At 45.0% G+C, this 23730-nt stretch overlaps 1 protein-coding gene across 3 annotated transcripts in view; it reads left to right on the forward strand.

Annotated features, from left to right (window-relative positions):
• PRPF39 (pre-mRNA processing factor 39) overlaps positions 1-22651 on the forward strand; it is a 31097-nt gene extending 8446 nt beyond the window's left edge. For all 3 annotated transcript variants that reach the window (XM_088455343.1, XM_088455344.1, XM_088455345.1), the window contains 9 exons: positions 4128-4278; positions 4438-4545; positions 5336-5500; positions 5803-5929; positions 6017-6285; positions 6800-6984; positions 7656-7730; positions 20926-21058; positions 21995-22651. In XM_088455343.1, the coding sequence (XP_088311469.1) occupies positions 4128-4278; positions 4438-4545; positions 5336-5500; positions 5803-5929; positions 6017-6285; positions 6800-6984; positions 7656-7730; positions 20926-21058; positions 21995-22054 (1273 nt within the window). In that variant the 3' untranslated portion in view covers positions 22055-22651. The remainder of the gene's footprint in view (positions 1-4127; positions 4279-4437; positions 4546-5335; positions 5501-5802; positions 5930-6016; positions 6286-6799; positions 6985-7655; positions 7731-20925; positions 21059-21994) is intronic.
• Positions 22652-23730: the final 1079 nt, after the last annotated feature.

Below are 23730 nucleotides of genomic sequence, written 5' to 3' on the forward strand. Positions count from 1 at the left end.
AAAATGGTTATGTTGATCCAAAGGACAGTGTGTCACTAAGTGTAATGGCTTAATTCAATGTGATCTACATATGTCTTGAGTGGTAGTTTGTCACAGACAACTAGCTCTATTTTCAACAGTAGCTGGCATAAAAATAGAGGCAAATAACCAAGGCAACTTGTCATCAAATCAAGAGACTTGTGTCTTCTAGTGGAAATAGAGGTTATACTCCAACAAATGTGTAATACAACATGTATGGTATAGGTGAGAGATATCTAGAAAGGATAATCGTATAAGGGATTCATTCCTTTTAATCAGAGCTAGTAGGTGCCACCCAAAAATAATTAATGTATGCTATTCTAGACCTTTCAAATGACACACACAAATACATCATAGTGCCAACGTTAGAAAACATTTCACTGTAGAATAAGTGTGTAGCACTATAGAGGATGATGCAGTATATGTTGTGTAGACATCTAATCACCTGGTGTTGACCGAAAACTAACTTTTTCCGCCTGTGGGTGGAGACTGCACATGGCAGGCTACTTTTGCAGAGTGCCACTATAAGAGCAGCCACTTTAAAATTGAGCAGGGTGTGGAGCCTTGTTAAAACAGCCTAGCAGGAACTCTACTAGTATCGTGTAGGACCACTTCTAGCCCGGAGAAGTGGAGCAACTCAACGTGGCATCGATTCCACAAGTGGACGGGAGATCTCTGGAAGGCATGTTGACACATGCCATCTGGATAACTTCCCACAGCTCCCTGATATTTGTATGTGCAGGATCTTGGGTGCGAATGGACTTCTCCACCACGTCCCATAATTGTCTGATTGGGTTCCTGTTAGGCGAACATGGTGGCGACACCATTTGTCTGAACACTCCAAAATGCTCCTCGAACCAGTCCTGAACAACTTTGGACCGATGACCAGGTGCATTATTTGGCTAGAATATTCCACTGTTGTGGGGGTACATGAAGAGCTGTCATCAAGCAATTAAACGTAGTGGTTACCACTCAATGATGTGTTCAGGGGACCCAACATATGCCATGTGGAACCACCACCAGCCTGCATGGTGCCTTGTTGACAACTGTGGTCCATGGCCTCATGGGGTCTGTGCCACATCCAAACCCTACCATCAGCCCGACAAAACTGGAACCATGGCTCACTGGACCACATCACATGTCAATTAGCAACGTCACAAGCCCAGCTGAGGCGCTGTGTTCCGTGTCGTAGTGTTAACAAAGGCACTCTGGTGGGTCTTCTGCTCCCATATCCCATGGAAGCTAATGAACATGGCACTGATGCTGAATATGCGTCTGGTACCTTCTGCATTGAAAGTGGATGAGTTAAGCCAGTGCCGCTTGTCTGTTACCACGGACAATTCTAGCCAGATGCCCCTGGTCATGATCATTAAGCACCTGTGGTCGCCCACTGCGCTGTCCACGGTGGTAATGCCTTCCATGAGGTATTCCTGGCACACACATGACACCGTAGCTCAAGCAATGTTTAATGTCTGCACAATTTCAGAAATGGAAATATCCCATCCATCAGGCACCCACTATCATGCCCCATTCGAACTCACACAATTCACATCGCATTACTATGAGCAGCCTAGCCTGTGTTCAAACTGACTCACATGATGTCAAATTACAACTGATGCAGGTCAGGGCATTTCCCAGATGTCACAGTACGGTGACGCCACCTACCATTACCTTTACTATTCAATGACTTTTGGCACTTCAGTGTATGTACACTGTTATATTTGATAAAGTATGTTGTTGGTGTCTATTGTGTAGCTAATAGCTACAGGAAGACTATTTTTGCACTCGCCATAAAATCCTTTTTGTCGAACTTCATTTGTGGGGCAGATGGGTAGAAAGGTTGGGTCACTTGGAGCAAGCACTTAAGTAGTTAAAATCTCAAACCAAAGACTCCAACCTCTCTATCTAGAACTGTTTATTAACTAATATAACAAACATCGCAAACCAGGGGAGGGAACACAGTGTTCCCCAAGTGGATTTTACGGTGAGTACAAAAATAATATCCAATCTGGGTAACACTGCTAACTTCCCAAAGCAAGCGGGGTGAGAATACGTCTGCAATGCCGTGCGCAACACCTGACACCCAAAACGGGCATCTTTAGCAGCAAATAAGTTGAACCTGTATAATTTAGTAAATGTATGCACAGAGGACCTGGTTGCTGCTTTGCACAACTGTTTGGCTGAGGCACGCTGCTCTGCTGGCCAGGAAGAACTCTCCGCATGAGTAGAGTGAGCCCAAATCGTCGCGGTAAGCCATTTTGCTACAGCATGCTTGGATGACAGGCCAATGTTGCTTGTTGGCATTGTACAAAATAGGGAGGTCCTCAGTTTTGTCTGACCAACATAAAACTGAAAATCCCAACAAAGCGTATTGTGGCGCAATCAGCCACAATGAACTTGGGCGCATCTGTAAGGCAGCCATTATTGGTCATCCGTTCCAAGGATTATTCATCCTACCCACAAAGGATCCAGGTGAAGCAACATGGATTACAATGGGCGACTAAGAGTGAAAAAAAAAAAAAGTAACCAGATACCCACTACATAAATAGTTCTACATGGTAATCCTGCCCATGAACTTACCAGGCTAAGCAGCCACCTGGGGCGCACTATATAGGTTACAGTGGGAAGGATGAGCAATTCTTAGAAATCTAGCATGCAGCAGGGAATTACAGAAGGGGAAAGACTACTGGGATTGGAAAGAAGGTGTACAGTGGTGTAGTATGGAGAGACATTGAAAGCAGTCTGTACTGCAGATGTACATGGTAAATGGATTGATAACGGGCAGGGGCTTATCTATAATGGGTGCACAGTGCACCCATATTATCTATACCACCTTTCCGAGGTCCCGCGTCGGGTGTCTCAGCCCTGCGGAAAATGGCCACCGTGACCATTTTTCCGGAGTCATGCGCAGTGAGAACTGTTGGGAAAATGCCAGCCGCGCCAATTCCCCGGCGACCTGCGCAGTAGATTCTGGGCACAGACTAGTGCCCAGAGTCTACTGATGCGGTGGTTGGCGGTCAGACGCGTCAGTTTGCTGCCGGCCACTCAGAAGAGAGGAAGTGGCCCCGGACAGGGAATGCACACGGGCCCTCTCTTAATACGCCCCTGATGATGTGCATACTGCAAAGTGGTTGAGAACAGAATGCAACAATAATAGTAATAATAGTCAATGTTTAACAACGATGTGTACAGTTTATAAGGGAAAGTTGCTGGAGGGTGCAATTGAGGCATGCAGGGAATGCAGTGCTTGGGAACCTGTGGCATTTTTGAGATTAGAGTGGGGAAAATTACAGTCCAAATTTCAGTCAAAACGTTTAAATTACATACTTAAAATGCAGCCTGCAGGATGGCAGGCCAAAGACTGTTTGCAGGTCTTTAAAGTTATGGTCTTGTATAGGACATGCTGTATCAGCTGGTACAGGAGGATTATGCCTTTTTTTTCTCAAGACCACCATGGGAGCCATGAACACTTGAGGAACCGTGGAGTGACCAAACAGAAGGGGCCCAAAAGTGGAAGTGGAGGCTCCGTACCACAAAGTGGAGAAGCGTGTGATTCGCCTTCCAGATTGGGAAATGGTGATGGGCATCTTTTAATATTCAGAGATGTCAGAAACTGTAGTGTTTGAAGTTATAATCACCCAGATTATTGTGAATGCTGAATTGTTTATATAATGGAGAAATATTATTTATTTTTTATATATATTTTTAGCATACACCGTGGTTCTTCAAATGTTTTTTCTTTGGGCACTGGAATCGCCATGGGGTACAGAGTGCGGGCCCCTCCCAGTAGCATTGTATAGATTCTGACATGTTATTTTTGTTGTAGAGGACAGAAAATGTCTAGATCAGTTACAGACTGATACAATGTAATTCTTGGTTTGTACTGAGGCTCGCGGCTGTCTAACTGCGCTCTGCTGTCATTTAACAGATTAAGTATCGTACTATTGTTCATTTTCAAGGAGGGCTGATGGACAGTCCCCTGGACATGAAATGCTGCTTTACAGATTGAGTGTGTGACTGACTAGGTTGTATAACCTTCCTTTTATTGAATACATATATACGTGCACTACTCAAACCTTTTCCTTTCCTAATGGCATTTCCTCTTCCAGGTTTAAGGAGCACATACAGGGCAACCTACCTAGAGCATTTTTAACAGACGAAAAATTTGTTGAGCTACGAAAAGAATTGGCTGCTATTAATCAGCATAATTCTAATATTAGCTACCCAACTGGCCTGGAGGAGATAACTGACCCAGCGCAGGTGAGCGGAACTGTAGCAGGAATTTTATCATAAATGGCACTTTAATCAAGATGGGAGGGGGTTGTAGTGTGTGTGTGTGTGTGTGTGTGTGTGTGTGTGTGTGTGTGTGTTTTTGTATTTTTATTTTTTTTCATTCTCAAAACTTTCCATTTTTTACAGCGAACGACTGAAGTGGAGAACATGCGACATCGGATCATAGAAGTGCATCAAGAGATATTTAACGTCAATGAATCTGAAGTACACAAGCGATGGACTTTTGAGGATGGAGTAGGTTTTATTCTGGATTTTGCGTTTGGCTACAGTGCAGTTAAAAGGGGATATCAATTTATTATTTTTTTACTTTTTGGGGGGAGAATCCTAATTACAAACAGTTCCTGCCTAGCAGCATGGGTTGTACATAAAAAAGAATTCTGGGAATACAAGTAGGCCAGCAACTTACAGATGTGTCCATATACATCTAGCCTCCCAGCCGCAGCGTGACTCTGTGGCGCCGAGCATCTTTTCGTGTGACTTTTTACATTCATACATCCTATTCGCACAGCGGTGCAAATAGAATGCACAAGCCGCTACTGCTGATTAAAATGATATGCGGCATGCCTATGTTCTCTGTGCAGCTGCGGGTGTTACTGCATGCGAAATGCTACGTAACTGTGGCAGCGGCTTTGACACACTAACGTAGTGCAAGTGCGGGTGTATCTGCATGTGAAACGTTACGTTAGTGTCACAGCCGCTGACACTGTAACGTAGCAGTTGGCGTGCAGATAGACCTGCACACAGAATATAGGCATGCCGCATATCATTTTAATCAGCAGAAGCCACTTGTGCGATCTATTCACAACACTGTGCGAATTTAACGCATTTGAAGGTATAACGTTGCAAGAAAAGACTGCTACCGAGTCACACAGCACTCATGCGTTACGTATAATGCAACTTGTAGCGCACGGAGGATAGATGAATGTGAACACATCTGTACATACAATGCCTGTCCTATGATGGACGTTACGTTTCGCTTCATTGATTACGCATACATTTATTTGTCTTTAATTTCCCTTTGAAGATTAAGCGACCCTATTTCCATGTGAAGTCTTTGGAAAAAGTGCAGCTAAATAACTGGAAGGACTATTTGGACTTTGAAATTGAGAATGGGTCACACGAGCGAGCGGTCATCCTGTTTGAGAGATGCGTCATTGCCTGCGCCTGCTACGAGGAGTTCTGGATCAAGGTAAGAGCCATTACATCTCCCCCGCCATTGTCGTCTGATGCGACACATTGATCTCGTGCGTAAGCCTGTATACTTGTTGAATTCTGTTCATCTATAACTGTATCTATTGCATTAGGGGGATGGTCTGCTTGCAACCAGATTTGACAGCTGCATATGCCAACAGCGTTGCCTCCCTTCGCCCTTCCTTACAGAATCTAGTCTAGTGGTTCAATAAAGGTGCTGGCTGGGTTTAACACAAGAATTTTATTGTTCACATTTCACATTGTTCTTAGAGATTAACGCTCTCCTTCTCTTGTATTTAGTATTCCAAGTACATGGAGAGTCACAGCGTTGAAGGCGTGAGACATGTCTACAACAGGGCCTGCAATATCCATCTCCAGAAGAAGCCCCTGGCGCACTACTTATGGGCTGGATTTGAGGAGCAGCAGGGTAAGCTGCCACTACTTGTCACAACCGCCGCTATTGGCAAACGATTACTTCCTGTTAGATTGCGCTGAGCATCTTTTGGTCTCCTAGGTAACCTTGAGGAAGCCAGGCGCATATTAAAAACATTGGAAGATTCCGTGGGCGGTCTGGCAATGGTTAGATTGCGGAGAGTCAACTTAGAACGGCGCCAGGAAAATTTAAGCGAGGCGGAGAACCTGTTGTCCGACGCTATGAAAAACACGAGCTCCCAGAGTGATTCCTCGTTTTACGCTATTAAGCTTGCCCGACACTACTACAAGGTTCAGAAAAACGTGGTGAAGGCGAGGAAAGTGTTAAACGATGCCATACAAAAGGACAAAGTAAGTGACACTCTAACTTCTGTGTTTAGCTGTTAGCAGGAACGATGAGGTGCATGTTTGTAAGCTTGCGAGCAGGGCCCTCCTTTCCTACCTTTCCTGTCTATCATAAGTGTTTATGATTGTTCAATCATATGAGGCGTGGATATTAATATACCCTGTCACCTGCTACACACCAAGTAGGTGCCAGTTTTGTGGGCTCGACCAAGAAGCTCTTACCTGAAGGCACAAATTGTTAGGCTGAATCCTCAGACAGTGTCCTCAAAACAGCTGCCTCCACTGTGGGCCTCAGTACCCAGACTGCATTTGTTTGTTCACCTCCCAAATAAATTGCGTCCATTTATATAGGTAATGGATGCTCCTTTAACGGACTGCTTACGAGGTCCAGGCAATGGTGATAAAATATCTGTGTAATTCACTATGTTGACGACATTTCCTCTAAGCTGGTATCGCCCGGTAAGCTGGAATTTGTTAGTGCCTTGGAGTAAAGGTCTCACTTGTGCGTCTTTCTGCACAGGACAACACAAAGTTATACCTCAACCTAATCGATTTGGAGTTCAGTGGTGATGTGAAACAAAATGAAGCCAACATCTTGGCGCATTTCGATAAAGCGATAAAAAGCTCAATGCCAATAGCATCAAGAATACTCTTTTCTCAGAGGAAAGTGGAGTTTTTGGAAGATTTCGGTTCAGACATCAACAAGTAAGTTTGTTTTTTCTTGTTTTTTTTTTTTTTTTTTTCCTGCATTGTTTTATTACATTAAGGGCTAATGTGCACATGGGCAGGATGTAGACTTTTCTTCTTTTCAGGGGGTGATGGGTGATGGTAAGAATTCTGATTCGTCCCTGCTCTACTCATTACTCCTCCCACTTCTAGTACTGCCCCTCCAATTTTCTGTCCCAACTCTTTTTAGGCCCTGTGCTTCCATACTTTTTTTTTTTTGCTTCCAACAGTGGCTGTGCCCCTTTCCTCCCTCTGGTCATAAAAATTTAGGAATCTTGTATTTATGGTGCCAGCACAGCAGTAGACACAGCACCCATAAATCATTTGTCACACAAATCTCGTAAGGTTGAAGAGTAGGAACAGAGGCTGTATTTCTGTGTGTGCTGTAAAATACTTTATACATTAAATAATCCTCCTTATGGGAACCTTGTTGAGTTTGGGGTAATTATGTAAAGCAGCGTGTCCTGGCGATGATGGCGAAAAGTCCGACCTATTGAATACGGCCCTAAGTAGGTGAGAGCAGCCTCCCGTAATTGGCATTTATACACGCAGCCCACAGCTAATTGAGTCTCGCCCCAAATGCCCAATCTCAGTGACCAGTGAAGTGTGGTCCTGAGGTGTTTAACGACTCATTCTACTTTTGTTTTCAGATTGTTGACCACATATGATGAGCACCAGAAGCTTTTAAAAGACCAAGAACATCTAAAGCGGAAATCTGAAAATGGGTACCGGTTTGTTTTCTGACCAATATTGTGTTGCTCATACTTTGGAAAGTGTAACGTAAAATCCAAGCACTATAGTTATACATTTTTAAATTACAAATGTCTTCTTTAAACTCAAAAATTTATTTTCCTGGGTCCTTATTGTGCTTTACAGCCATGTATTTATATCCAGTTATTTGGTATTGGGTTACAAAACTACCTTGCTATGTTCTAGATTAGGGGTGGGCAATAAGTGGGCCCCCTGCTGTTGCGAGACTACACATCCCATGGTTTTGCTATCTGGCCATGCTAAAACTGTTTCAAGGCATGCTGGGCTTTGTAGTTCAACAGCAGCTGGAGTGCCGCGTATTGCCCACTCCTGTCCTAGATAGTTGTAAACAAATTGCATCATCCTTTCCTCTGGACATGTGTAAAGTAATTATTGGTAACATCAGATGTAAAGGTGTGATAGGAGAGGGTTACATTGCTGGGAGGTGCAAGTTAGTCTTTCTCTCTAATTCAGTTTGGGGGATGCTGCTGACCATGGGGTATATCTGCCTGTTCAGAAGTTTGGGCACTTGTACTGGATCTGTATGGATTCTAAATGCTCCTCCCCACTATACCGCGCATCCGGAAAGTATTCACAACGCTTCACTTTTTCCACATTTTGTCATGTTACAGCCTTATTCCAAAATGGAATAAATTAATTTTTTACCTCAAAATTCTACACACAATACCCCATAATGACAACATGTAAAGTTTTTTTTTTTTTTTTATATTTTTGCAAATTTAATAAACAAAAAAACAGTAAGAAATCACATGTACATAAGTATTCACAGCCTTTGCCATGAAACTCAAAATTGAGCTCTGGTGCATCCTGTGTCCACGGATCATCCTTGAGATGTTCCTACAGCTTAATTGGAGTCCACTCATGGTAAATTCAGTTGATTAGACATTATTTTGAAAGGCATACACCTGTCTATATAAGGTCCCATACTTGACAGTGCATGTCAGAGCACAAACCAAGCTTGAAGTCCAAGGAATTGTCTGTAGACCTCCGAGACAGGATTGTCTCGAGGCACAAATCTGGGGAAAGGTACAGAAAAATATCTGCTGCTTTGAAGGTCCCAATGAGCACAGTGTCCTCCATCATCCGTAAATGGATGAAGTTCGGAACCACCAGGACTCTTCCTAGAGTTGGCCGGCCGTCTAAACTGAGCAATTGGGAGAGAAGGGCCCTAGTCAGGGAGGTGACCAAGAACCCGATGGTCACTCTGTCAGAGCTACAGCATTCCTCTGTGGCGAGAGGAGAACCTTCCAGAAGGACAACCATCTCTGAGCAAACCACCAAGCAGGCCTGTATGATAGTGGCCAGACGGAAACCACTCCTTATATGTATAATATAATAATGAATCATGTGCTCCCCGTGATAAGCAGCTTTCTTTTAAATGACCACTCCTTAGTAAAAAGCACATGGCAGCCCACCTGGAGTTTGCCAAAATGCAGCTGAAGGACACTCAGACCATGAGAGACAAAGATTGAACTCTGTGGTGTGAATGGCAGGCGTTATGTTTGGAGAAAACCAGGCACTGCTCATCACCAGGCCAATACCATCCCTACAGTGAAGCATGGTGGTGGCAGCATCATGCTGTGGGGATGTTTTTCAGCTGCAGAAACTGGGAGACTAGTGAGGATAGAAGGAAAGATGAAAGCAGCAATGTACAGAGACATCCTGGATGAAAACCTGCTCCAGAGCGCTCTTGGCCTCAGACTGGGGCGACTGTTCATCCACACAGCCAAGATATCAAAGGAGTGGCTTCAGGACAACTGTGTGAATGTCCTTGAGTGGCCCAGCCAGAGCCCAGACTTGAATCCAATTGAACATCTCTGGAGAGATCTATAAATGGATGTGCACCGACGCTTCCCATCCAACCTGATGGCGCTTGAGAGGTGCTGCAAAGAGGAATGGGCGAAACTGCCCAAAGATAGGTGTTCCAAGCTTGCGCCATCATATTCAAAAAGACTTGAGGCTGTAATTGCTGCCAAAGGTGCATCAACAAAGTATTGAGCAAAGGTTGTGAATACTTATGTACGTGTGATTTCTTAGGGTTTTGTTTTTTTTCATTAATTGCAAAAATCTCAAACTTTTTACACGTTGTCATTATGGGGTATTGTGTGTAAAATCTTTAGTACAAAAATTAATTTATTCCATTTTGGAATAAGGCTGTAACAACAAAATGTGGAAAAAGTGAAGCGTTGTGAATACACACTGCATACCATCCCGTTGGAGTCCGTTTAAATGAGGTGCACATGGCAGCCATTTTAATCTGTTTATTTAATCTTTCTACATCAGGGTCCACAGGGTGACCTTGGGGTATAGGTGATGATGGAAGTCATCCGGGCACCATGCAGTTAATTTTATCTTCTTAGGATGCACTGAGTCTCCTATACCCCGGGCCAGAGGCACCTCAGTTTCGTTGGGTGCCCGGCAGGAGTCTGGTCACTGAACACGGTGGGGCTGTTCCTGCCCCTGAAGATCTTTCATTTCTTCTGAGCGGACAGCATGTCCAGTGGATGTCCGTGCTGCCGCTCAATCACCCCGCCAGTGCAGAGATGCTGGTACTGATCCGGGGATCTCGGTGGGCTTTCAGGGTCTTAGCAGGGACCCTGGAGGATCCCTGGACTGTGGCCGGATGCTACGGGGACTCAGGTAAGAGGCGGGTCTCCGTGGTGGGGACCCGCTGAGACACAGTCCTTCTTCCCCAGGGCTGGGGACGGCAGCATGTGGAGCCAGGCACTGAGTCCTGCGCTTCCACTAGACCACCAGGGACAGAGGGGCTGGAGTTATACAGAACGCTCCAGCGTCCAGGGGTTTAAATGCTGGCCAGGGGAGGCAGCCTTCCCTGTCTAACAGCCGGCTCCTCCCCGCTGCACAGCACTCCTTTCCACCGCGGTCTGGCTAGGCTGTGGCAGCTCTCTTCCTCTGGATCCGCCCCCTCGGTGTTCTCCGGCGGCCATTCTCTCTGGCTAAGTCGCAGATCACACAGACGGTGCGGAGCCCAGGTCCCCCTACATAACACTACTCCTGGAAGTGGTCAGTGTATGTAGCACTATATCCTACCAGACACTAACAGGTATTCAATATGGGTGCGATAACAACTTCGTTTTTGCGTTAATATCGCAATTATGACGTCATTATCGCAGGTTTTACTTTTACACCCTATTCAATTTCAAAGACTTATCGCAGTTTTGACAAGTCTTTGATAAAAAAATGGTGATAACTTTTCACCATTGAAAATAGGTGTCGAAAAAAAGTGCAGAATTGGGGTTTAGGGGTGCAGGCTTAAAAAAAAATAGCCTGCACCCCTGAGAAAAAAGAACTGTCACAAAGTTAAAAAAAAAAAGACACCCCAAAAATGTATTAAAAAATTGGGGTGCAAAAAAAAAGGGAAAAAATAGTTAAACAATAGGGAAATAGGTTCAGGGCTATTCTGCAAGTATGCGGCAGATGTTTTCTAGAATAGAATTATAGCGGCAGGTGCACAAATGCAGAATTTTTAAAAAATTACTTTAGGGACACCAAAATATGCTAGTACCCATTTTCATGTACCCCAAATTTGATGGGACCACTTAAAAAAACACAAAAAATAACCTAAGTGCTCTTCTGCATCACTACTTCAATGTCGGGGGAAAAAACACCTGCTGCGGCTATTTAAATCCCCGACTTTCAATTAAAGGCTAAAACGAGGGTACCCGTAGTGTTCCCCCATGTTTTTACAACTTTAGGGCGGTCTTACAATTATTTTAAGGAAAAATTCGTAACTTTACGCAAATCCAACTTCGGAGTTTACCTTTTTCGTTAACTTTATATTTAATACGGGGATAAGCGGGAGCACGCACCATACCTTTAGGCAGAAAAAAACTCCGATATGAAACGTTAACTTCGCCAGGGAAGTTTAACCTTTCATATTGAATACCCAGTAAGTGCAGGTGTTATTGTTCTGCATTGTATACGACACTGCTAGCGCTGTTTTTCTAAATCTGTCAGCCATTTACTTTCCCTGTGCCTGTTTTTTCTCACTGAGCACTAATACAAGTATTGTCGGGGTGCAACCTCACAATCTGTTAAATTCTCTGTGGGGGTTCACTTACAGTATATTGGTATCCTCTTCACCATTTCTGGCAGTGAGAGTGATATGCCAAGTTTGGCTCCCGCCCGGCTCTTATGTTAAGTGTTCAGTGGAATTAGGGGTGGGAGACATGGTCCTTGGGGGATTGAATTTGAATTTGACTGTCCTCTACACGTGAGGTGGAGTCCAAGTCAAAAATATATATTCTGGGTCTGATACAAGCTGTCCGAGCAGCCCTGGTCATAGAGGAGGATGAACCTCCAGCACCTAAGTCCAAACCTGCATATTCAAGGACATAAAGGTGACCGCTGCTATATTTCCTTTGTCCGACCAGCTGGTGGACCATCTAGCGGTGGTATGGAAAACATTTGGAAAGCTGTACCAGCCACAGAAGCGTCTGGCCTTTTTGCTTTTCCTTTGGCTGAGGACTATTTTCCTAAATGAGAAATTTCACCGGCGGTGGATTCCCATGTAACGCGCTTGGTTAAAAGTGACGCTCCATATGCCTTCCATGTTGTCCCTGAAGGATACTACAGATAGGGAGGTGGAGGTTTGCTTGAAGTATATTCCCTTTCAGGTGCCGCGTGCAGACCAGCCATGATTAAATGCTGGGTGGCTCGGGCTATGGAATGTTGGGCAAACTCCATGGAAAAGTCCTTGTCTCCGGATGCTACCAGGGAGCAGTTGAATTTGGTGGGCAACCTCCGAGATTCAGTTACCTATATTAATGAGGCTGCCTTAGATGTCCGCTTATTGAATGCCATGATTTCCACGGTGGCCATTGCGGCTCGCCGCTTCATTCTTGGAGGGCAGATGTGGACTCCAAGAAGGGCTTGGAGTGTTTACCCTATAATGGTAAGGTCTTGTTCGGCCCTGATCTGAACAAAATTGTGGATACACTGGCAGCTGCTAGTCTGCCTTCTGCTCCTACTCCGTGGGGGTCTCGGACTTCGTCCTTTCGGACCTATCGGGCCCTTGGTAAGGTTAGAGCCCATTTCTTTCCTACGCAGTCAACCACCAAGAAAACTACAAAGCCTAAGAAACAAGCTTGGAGTGCGAGACGTCCAGCTGCCAAGCCTGACGACAAGCCCTCAGCCTGACGGGGCTTGCCTCCCCCTGGGGGATCCCAGGGTGGGAGGCCAGCTTCTTCAATTCACCCAGCGCTGGTGTTGGACTACTACAGACACCTGGGTGAGAGAAGTGATCTCTCGGGGATATGCCCTTTCCTTCCGCAAATGGCCTCCCCATCAGTTCTTCTGCACAGGTCTCCTGACACAGGGACAAGGCCTTGGCTATTCAAGAGGCAGTACATTCCATGCTTCAGGCAGGGGTGATTGTATCGGTCCCGTTATCCCAGAGGATTCCTTTTTCTGTTTCAAAAACCAAACCGATCCCACTGTTCTATCCTCAATCTCAAGTCCCTGAACAAATTCCCTGTTCAGGATGGAAACTCTACGTTCCATCATAATGGCTATGGAACCTGGGGATTTTATGGTGTCTCTGGATATTCAGGATGCCTACCTGCATATTCTGATTGCTTCAGTTACTAGCGTTTTCTCAGGTTTGCTGTGTCCCAATAACATTTCCAGTTTCAGGCTCTGCCGTTCGGCCTCTTTACTGCACCTCTGGTGTTTACAAAAGTTATGGCAGCAGGGGGTCCACCTGTTACAATACCTGGATGACCTGTTAGCAGGGTCTCCAGAGGTACTTCACCACCATCTACAGTTGACTATCTGTTCTACAGATGCACGGGTGATTGATCAGTTGGATTAAGGGGGTCATTCAGACCCGGTCGCAAGCGCTGAGCACTCGCAACCGTATAGATATTTTCCCCACTGGGCATGCGCACATCGGAGCCGGCTCCGACGTGCGCATGCGCGAGACCCGGCTAGCGACGGGCGCTCCTTCGCTAGGGGGCGAGCTGTCGATGGTGAGTGACAGCTCGCACCGTTTGGGAGTCGGGCAGGGGGCGTGGCCGGCCAAATGGAGGCGTTCCCGATGGAACGCTTGCTGTTTGGGGGTGGCCCCACTGACGACAGCAGTGATGTCAGTGGTGAACTTCCTGCTCGATCAGCGCTGGAAGCTCCCTGGGGCTTGCGAGTGCCGAGACCCAACCTTAGGGTCTCGTCGCAAGCCCCGATGGTCTTGACCATCGCGACCATCACCCTGGTCGGTCGCTAGAGCTGTGGGTGCTAACTCACAGCTTAGCGATCGACCAAGAGGCGGCACTACAAGATGCAAGCGACCGCCCTCATTCAGAGTGACCGCTTGCATCTAACGACCGCCTCTGAATGAGGTCCTAAGTCCTCCCTGATCCCATCTCAAAGGATGCTCCATCTGGGAGCTCTGTTGGATTCACAACAGCAGAGGATTTTTATAACTACAGACAAGATCTACACTTTGGAGGCATCTGCGTACTCATGTCTGCAGAGTCGCCGAGAGTCCATACACTCAGCAATGCAGTTACTGGGATCCACTGTGTCAACGTTTGACATGGTGGGATATGCCCAGTTTCATTCCCGACCTCTGCAGAAATTGATCCTCCTACAGGTGGGACGGATTACCCCATCGGATAAGGACACAAACGATGGTGCTGTCTCCGGAGGTGCGTCTATCTCAGACTTGGTGGCTGCAGTCGATCCACCTAACCAGGGCGCACCCCTTTTGGATTTCGGACTGGGTCCTGACGACAGTCTCTGGGGTTGGGGCGCAGTGACAGGTCCACACTCCTTTCAGGGACGGTGGACAGCAGACTTGTCTGCTCTACCAATCAACATATTGGAATTTCGGGAAGTCTTCAGGGCCCTGCAACAAGCCAGACTCATTCTTCACGAAAAACCTGTGCAAGTTCAGTCAGACAACGCCACGACGGTGGATTACATAAACCATCAAGGACGGACTCTAAGTCAGGTGGTAATGTCAGAGGTGTCACGCATCCTGACATGGGTGGAAGGCCATCTACCAGCCATATCTGCAGTCTTCATTCCAGGAGTTCTCAATTGGGAAGCAAACTTCCTCAGCCGTCACGACGCGCATCCCGGGGAATGGTCTCTTCACCAGGAAGTGTTTCAGCTCCTAGTGGACAGGTGGGACCTTTCGGACGTGGACCTCATGGCCTCTTGACAAAATCACAAACTGCCTCTGTACGGATCCAGGACAAGGGCCGCCAAGGCTTTCTTGGTAGACGCTCTCAGTCAAGTGGACCTTCCAGTTTGCATACCTCTTCATTCCAATCTCCCTTCTTCCTCGAGTGCTTCGGAAGTTCAAACAAGGAGGCACTGTTCTCCTGGTGGCTCCAGCGTGGCCCAGACGACACTGGTACTCTGATCTTCAGAGTCTCTCCATCGACATTCTGTTGCTGTTGCCTCAACGTCCTTACCTTTACCCGGACCTAGGTTGCCTGTCTTTGACAGCGTGGCTCTTGAGACATCCCTCCTAAGGTCCAAGGGTTTTTCCGGCTCTGTGGTTAACACCATGCTCCGAGCACGATAACCTGCCTCTGCCAGGATTTCTCACAGGGTGTGGCATACCTACTTTGGTGTTGTCCCAGAGGTTTCGACCCCCAAGTGTTTTAGGGTATCCTGAGTTTTGGCTTTCCTGCAGGCGGGTTTGGACCTCAGTCTCCGCCTTGCTTCGCTGAAGGTGCATGTCTCTGCCCTTTCCATATGGTGTCAGCGAAGGATTGCTCCTCTTCCTGATATCCGCACTTTCCTACAAGGGCTCCTTCGCATTCAGCCTCCCTTTGTCCCCCCTGTGGCGCCTTGGGATTTGACTATTTTTCTTCTGGCCCTATAGGGCCCTCCTTTTGAACCCCTGGACTCAAATGGCTTACTGCTAAGACAGGTTTTTCTTTTGGCTATTGCTTCTGCCAGTAGTGTTTGATTTTGGGGGCACTCTTGTCGTTCCCTATTTCTGTTTTTTCACCAGGACAGGGTGGTGCTTAGGACTCTCCTTGGTTTCCTTCCTAAGGTGGTCTCTAGTTTCCACATTAATGAGGAAATTATTGTGCCGGCCTTTAATTTCCCAGACCTTTCGGGTACGTACCTTCAGGATTTGTGGACCGTACTAGTTCCCTTTTGGAAGTCAGACTCCTTGTTTGTACTCTATGGATTCCACAAGAAGGGATGGCCAGCCAATAAACAAACTTTGGCTAGGTGGCTTTGCATGGCGATCTCTGAGGCTTACATTCATGAGGGCCTTCCAGTGCCGCCCTCTGTTATTGCTCATTCTACTCTGTGGGTCCTTCGTGGGCAGCTCACCATGGCGCATCGGCTGTTCAGCTTTGTAAGGCAGTCATGTGGTCTTCTGTCCAGACCTTTCTCAGGTATTATGCATTCGATACCTTTTGCCTCTCAGGATGCATCCTTCGGGCGGCGGATTCTCCTCTGCACAGGAGCGTCCCCACCTTTTTGAGGGTACTGCTTTGGGGAATACCCAAGGTCACCCTGTGGACCCCTATGAACCCTGAAGTAGAAAATGAGAGATATGGTAAGAACTTGCCTTTATCTCTCTTGCTACGAAGTCCACAGGGCACCCACCCTGATGCACCTGTGCTTCAGATGGGCTTCACTCTGGTCACCGGTTTTCCGTCTCCCGCTATGTTAGAATGTGATTCTTGAGTGTTCCAGACTGTCTTCTCTCTCTTATCCTCCTTCGGGCTTTGGCTTGCTACGAAACTGAGGTGCCTCTGGCCCGGGGGTGGGGTATAGGAGAGGGACTCAGTGCATCCTGGGAAGAAAATTTAACTGCGTGGTGCCCGGATGACTCCCATAATCACCTATACCCCAAGGTCACCCTGTGGACCCTAAGGACTTCATAGAAAGAGAGATAACCAAGGTAAGTTCTTCCAATATCTCTCATTCTTTTTTTTGTTACAGCACTGTTCACGGTTGTCCCGTATGGGAGTGCTTTTAGGTGCAAGTGTCTTACTATCGGCTGTGCACCGCAGGCAAAGGGGCCACTCGTAGTGTTCCCGCAAGGCTGTTTCAGTAGGGTGCTGTGCCCTGCCCGATTTTTAAAATGACGAAATGCGCCCTGCCCTTATGGCAGCGCCACGCTGAAACAGCCTGCCCTCAGCTGTCTCCACCCGCTGGCTGCAGTGTCCTGCGGGTGGGAAAAGTTTTGGTTTAACGATCATTGCCTATGATTAGATGACATGTTCATGCACAGCATCTATTCACACTGAGGGGAGAGCTTTGGGGCATCCCAGCATCTACGTAAGTGTTGGGCATGCCCCCTAGAGCAGTGTTGGCTAACCTTGACACTCCAGCTGTTGTGGAACTATATATCCCAGCATGCCCTGCCACAGTTTTAGCATGGAAAAAAAGCGAGATTTGCCCTCCAGCACACTGCAGCAAAAACAATACTTAAATCCTACATAATAGAGATTTAGAGGTATTGGTTACACATATTTGCAAATATATGAATAAGCGCCAGGCTAATCGTCAAGGCTCCTCTATACTGGCGTCCCTAATATTAAGGGGCTCACGTCCGAGAAGCTAGGCACCCCAAAAAAATTCCAACCAAGGGCCATCCCCAGGGCATCACACGAAAAAGGGAAAAAGGTGATAGTGAAGTATGTAGAAAAGATGTGTAAAGATAAATCAATAAGTGTTAATGAAATGATAAAGAATTAAAAAGACATATATAATGTACAAACAAATAGAGAAGTGATAGAATACTTTTATGTGAATTAAGTGGTGATGCCATGAGAAAGGCCCAGTCAGAACCCCCCCGGGGGCCCCACTCCCAAACGCTCACCCCAAAATAATTATTGCTACATAATGGTAGCACCCACTCTGGGTCATATAATTACAATTGATGAACTGCATGATAACAGTACATATGTAAGCTGAGAGCTAACTTACCTTGGAGGTACAGTTTTAGCATGCCCTAATAGCAAAACTGTAGCAGTGCATGCTGGGTTATGTAGTTCCATAACAGCTGGAGTGTCAAGGTTAGCCAACACTGCCCTAGAGTGTTGAGCAAGGAATGGCTAGCTACGCCCCCTCCCGAAGTGGCCTGGCCCCCTTGCATGTGCACAAGTGCCCCTTCTCCCAGATGGCGCTGTACCCGCTGTTCACCCTAGAGTGAACACTAGGTGGTCAATCCAATTAGCCGTGATGAACTCATGGCTGCGATTCATCACGGCAACAGCCGCCCTTTATGGCAGCCCGAACTCGCAGACCCATAGGAATGCATGCAAAATTGTGCAACCGGGCACCCTACGCGGCTAATTGGATTGACCCCCTAGGTCTCCTTTTCATGTTCTCTGAGACTCTGTTGTGAAGAGCAAGACCCCACTGGATCACTCCTGAGGATGTTTTGGGCACCAAGCAATTCTACAGCTATCCTGCATTCAGTGAGTCTGTGTGTACAGAGTGCTCAGAAAGGGGATCAATGAGTCCTAATCTTCTGTGTCCACAGGTGTATTTGATTGCACCTGAGCCCATGTATATGAAACGTACTAATGATATAAGCACTGCATCCTTATAAGCCGCAAAGGTTGGAATGTCTGCCTCATCCACTCTTTAGTCCTGGACAAAGATGCCAGGGATTTCCACTGCTGTATTGCATGACCCCACAGACTCAGTCCTGTAATGTTTAATGATGACTTTGCAGTTTAGACATGTGATGTTGGCCGTTAGCTGGCATTACATCTGTTAGAGCGGCATACTGTGACACTGCAGAAAAGGACTAGCCACTTCGTTTCATTGATGCAGAAAGTGCAAATTGATGATACCATTGTGTGTGATGTGCTTTGTATTACACCCTATTCCCTCCCTCCCTCCTTTCTGAATGCTGACCATAAGCAGGGACTTTCAACTACATACATAGACATTCTAGTGGCTGCTGCTTCATGTAAGAAATCTCTAAAAGTGTGCACTCTGTACTGTACAGGGGCAGGTTATACCATAAAACAAAGATATTATAAGCCGCTGAGGAGTGGCTTGCGTACAGTCGCATACATAAGTGTTTTATCCTGCCAAAACTGAATAACCTCTACTTTAACCACTTAGGGCCGATTTCAATTAGCTGCGAAAAGTGCCGTTTGGAGAAGTTTTTTGCCGACTTGCACTTTCCGCCTGTTTTCAAAGTGTCTCCATATTGAATTTCCTGGAGTTTACGCCCCTGTGAAAACTCCGTAGGCAAAAACATGCGAAAAAGTTTCTCCAGCAAAAGGCAGGAGAAAAGTGCAAAATCCATATTTTGGGGTACAAATGTGGGGACTTGGTTCAGAACCCTTTGGACACCACCCCTAATGACTAATTAGGCGACAAAAAAAAAAAAATTAACTTGCTTTACACCCCCAAAAATTTCATTTTTGTGGTGCAAATGAAAAAAGTGTTGGAATGTGGGAAGCCTGGTACTTTGGCGGGGGGGGGGGGGGGCGCTATACGGTTGGGACATGTGTTTTTTGGGATTGCGGGAGGCTGCAGCCGATGTTTTCTGAGATTTATTAAATCTTCATTTTAGAGACGTCAAAATATACTAGTACCCATTTTCAGGTTCCCCAAATTTAACCTCTGTACTTATTGGAAAAAAAATAAAGAATTTCTATCATTTTTCCACACATTTGCAAATATGCATATAACAGCCCATTGCAAAATAATACGTTCACTAAATACCTTTATTTAGTGCTACTGCTACTATTCTATATTGATTCCCAAGGTCACTGCAGCTTTTTATGGGGTACAGACTGATTTCCCTCAAAAAAAGTCCTTTTTGCTTTGTAAAACATTTGCCTATCTGCGTTTTCTCGTATTTTTTACAATTGAATAGGGCGAAAAGCGGGGATGCGCATGACAAATTCAATCCACTTTTCGCCAGACGGCACTCTTCGCTGCTGAGTGAATTCGGCCCTTAATGGGCTAATAGTTTTTGTTTGGTTTTTTTTTTTTTTTTAAACCTCGCAAATTTAAAATTTTTTATGTAGATGGCTATTTATAACTTATTCAGTATAATTTTATTAACAAAAAAAACTTTTTTGTTAATAATTTGTTCTCGTTGAAACGAGATAAGGTTCTTTTGGATACAGAGACGTTAATCAAGCCACACAAACAATATATGTTAAAGATATTTATTACAAAGTAAAAGGAAAAATACTTAACTTGCTTTTCAGATTTACTTTAGAACATAAATGGTTTCATTCATTCCCAGGAGCCTCTCCAACACCTTGAAGCTGGGATCTCGTACATCGAGCAATAGGCTGCCTCTAAAGGTTATGTTTGGAATTATAAGTAAAAGAAAGAATAGACATTAGGGGGCACTGTTGCCTTAATTATGAAAGTTGGACATCTATTTATGAGGGGTGTTTATAGTGTATATACTCAGGTAAACTGAAGATAACACCATGTTGACTGAGGCTTAAGTATGTCTGGCCAGAGAGACCTTTGTCCTGTTCTTAGGTTCTTTCTGTCAATAACACTTTAGACAATGGTTAGGCAATAGATGGTCAAACATTGCATAATGCCTTATACATTTATAAAATCGAACAATATGGCTTTCAGCAACCATTTTCTGTACTCCCATCACAAAATGATACTGAATCAGATTTAACTGCTTTTTTGATCATTTGAAAAAAAATCTAATATTTGGGGTGTCTTTTTGACTGTATAAAACTAAGCTTAACAAATTCTGACTACTGGCTGGACTTCAGTCCTGCAAGAAGAGAAACCAGCAGCAGGGTTTGGGTGTATCTGGGGATCGCCCATCACTGCTGCCCGGGGAGAGTGGGATGTGGCTGCTGTCAGCCCAGGCTAGTGGGCGATCCTGCGAGACTTGCCGATCAGTCTGTATGGCTGGGGGAGAAACAGGTGGAAAGTCACAGCTGCCCTGAGAGCACAAGCTGCAGAAAGATTGGATGGGAGGGGGAAGCTGGGAGGCCGGCCCTGTGCTGAGCGGGCAGCTGACGGAAATTGTCTCTCTTTAACAGCTGCTATCTATGGGCATCATCGGATGCAACCGTGTCGGGGAAATCCCACCTTGGTGCGGTTGCATCTTATGCGGTCATGCCAGGCATGTGGTTATGGACCTTTCATGATGCATGGTTTTGGGTGATACTGATCATATTTATTTTCTTTTTGCAGGTTGGAACAGCCAGATGCAAAAAGATTGCACATAGAGGAAAGTGCAGTGGTGGCTGCTGGTCCAATGGCTGCTGCCGCCACACTTCCCATCGCTGCTGCACAGCCAGCTTATAACTATAACAACTGGTACCAGGTACATGTATTACTGATCAGGTCTATCTTCTCCTGTAGGACAGTCAGTCAATGCTGCTTCTGGATTTCTAGAAGTATATCCTGTATTTGGTCTTTACTGTCTGTCAGTTAATGCCTCTCTATTGAAAGTTACTTTTCTTGTTTTTAAATGGTGTGTGTGTGGTGGGAATAGGGGAAGTAGTCCTCTTTCCTACACTGCAGTTACTGCTTTGTCAATCAACTTACCTTTATAGAGGGATAGATAGATGTATTTATTGTTTACTGTTTATTAAGCATAGCCCCATCTCCATTAAATTGTTAACGCCTTTGGAGCCAGACTTTGGCAAATACTACTTTGGGAAATGAGCATTGCAGTCTGTCTCTTTCTCCCTATCTCTCTAAGGGGGCTTTGTTTTTGTATAGGATATCCCATTTAAAGGCCACATAGATCTGCCCTGTAGGAGGCTTATAGTTATACTAACTGCAATTCGTTTTGGGTGAAAAACTTTGGTTAAAAAAAAAAAATTGTTGAAATTAATAGAAAGCAATTGTTTTTTACCAGGAAATTGCTGCTCTACATAAATTGGGGATACTTTAAAATGGGTGCAAGTATATTTGTGTCATAGAAACGCAATTTTTTTTTTTTGGCCAAAAATTCCACTGTTCCCCCAACCCCACCAAAAAACAAACAAACGGGATCTTTCGGTGTAAATTGAATACGGCCCAAAGTGAGACAGGAGAAACATTCATGGACTCCTCTGCCATTATAAACATTGCATGTTGTATGTAGCATTTATCAATGTGTTTTCCACACAAGCTCTTATTAACGTGCACCTACAATTTGGATACATTGAATTAGATACTTGACTGTTGCTTCACATGAAGGAGGATACTGGAAAATAAAATGTTAATGTATACATATTCAATGCTGATTTATTTCTGTTTTTTTTTTTTTTAGCATTACAACGATCAGAACACCTGGAATTATGGACCGTATTACCATCCTCCTTCCACTTGATGGCGCACTAATTCATCCCAGATTCCTTTCAAAACCGACATTGACCTAAATTATAAAATGTTCTAATTTTGTCTTTCACTTAGGGGGGGGAAATTTATGGCATTCTGTTGCTTTTCCTGAAATTCACTGCAAAGGGGAAGATTTATTCCTTCCACCCATCTCTTTATATTTTTGTGTTCCAGGTTTCCCTTCATTGGAAGTGAGTATGTATCATTCAAATGTAGATTATTTTTTTTTTTCCCCCTTACATATTTTTTTTTTTTAAGTGTTTTTCTGTTCCTGACATTTTGTACAAGTGTATAACCAATCTCTTGGGACAAATAAGTTACATACCAGTCTTTCTATGAAGAAATGTGTTTGAAAATGGCTGAAACTTTCAGGATAACGTTCCAATATGTTATTACATGATGCAATTTATTTTTTTTTTCCCTGTGGCAACGCATCTGGATAGCTTACTTAGAAACGTTGTTTGTATTCATCTGTATGTAACTTTTCTCCTTTTTATCAGAATTTGTCATGTTTTGTTGTTAATAAACAGTTGGCAATGAACCTTTCCCTTCCTCTAGAGTATACATTAAATGTACATTGAAATTATAACTTTTCCACTCTCCAGTATTGTTTTTGTGCTATTTCCTCTGTCTCTCTGCTTTTTAGTCCTCCCTGCTGGATTTGCATAGCAATCATGCAACTTGCTCTCGATTCCGGCATATTGCCACAATCATGAATGGCCAATATGTTCTCCATTGGGGGGGGGGCGCGCGATCTACAGATGTGCCCTTATTAAGCTTTGCTAAAATAAAGCAAAAGACCCCTCTGTTTCGCTAAACAGCATGTTGTACAGCGGTGCGCAGTTATAGGCCGTTCGTAATGTGCGAGTTCTCTCCGAACATGCCTGTTCTGTGTTATGCAAGAAAATAGCACTTCCATTGCTCTAAATTATTTATTACCAGTTATTTATATAGCGCACACATATTCCACAGCACTTTACAGAGAATATTTGGCCATTCACATCAGTCCCTACCCCAGTGGAGCTTACAATCTCTGTTCCCGATCGCATGCTCACACACATACATACATTACATACTAGGGTTGATTTTATTTTATTTTTTTGTTGGGAGCCAATTAACCTACCAGTATATTTTTGGAGTGTGGGAGGAAACCGGAGTACCCGGAGGAAACCCACGCAAGCACAGGGAGAATATACAAACTCCACACATTAGGGCCGTGGTGGGAATCGAACCCACAACCTCAGTACTGTGAGGCAGTAATGCTAACCATTACACACCGTCTGTGCTGCCCAAATTATCCAAAAAGCATAATAGTGGAAAAGTAGTAAAGAGCGGTCACACTAATCAACATTGCTGTCTATGCATAGGACCAACAATTATCATTATTATAATTTATATGGCGCCACAAGTGTTCCGCAGTGCCTTACAAAGTACATAAACAAATTGTAGACAAGTGACTTACATAACAATACAATACAATACAGGACATGGATAATATATATTGCTACATTAGCGACCATATCATCCAGATAAGCAACCAAGTGTTTAGGTGCCCTAGTGGTGAGTAAGAAGTAAATGACACTATAGTAAGGAGAAGCACAAGAGAGTAGATGGCCCTGCTCGTGAGAGCTTACATTCTAGAAAGGTGGGGGAAGACAAACTGGGTTG

Source organism: Taudactylus pleione, unplaced genomic scaffold (genome assembly GCF_031769625.1).
Source record: "Taudactylus pleione unplaced genomic scaffold, aTauple2 ptg000652l, whole genome shotgun sequence".
Classification (NCBI taxonomy): domain Eukaryota; kingdom Metazoa; phylum Chordata; class Amphibia; order Anura; family Myobatrachidae; genus Taudactylus; species Taudactylus pleione.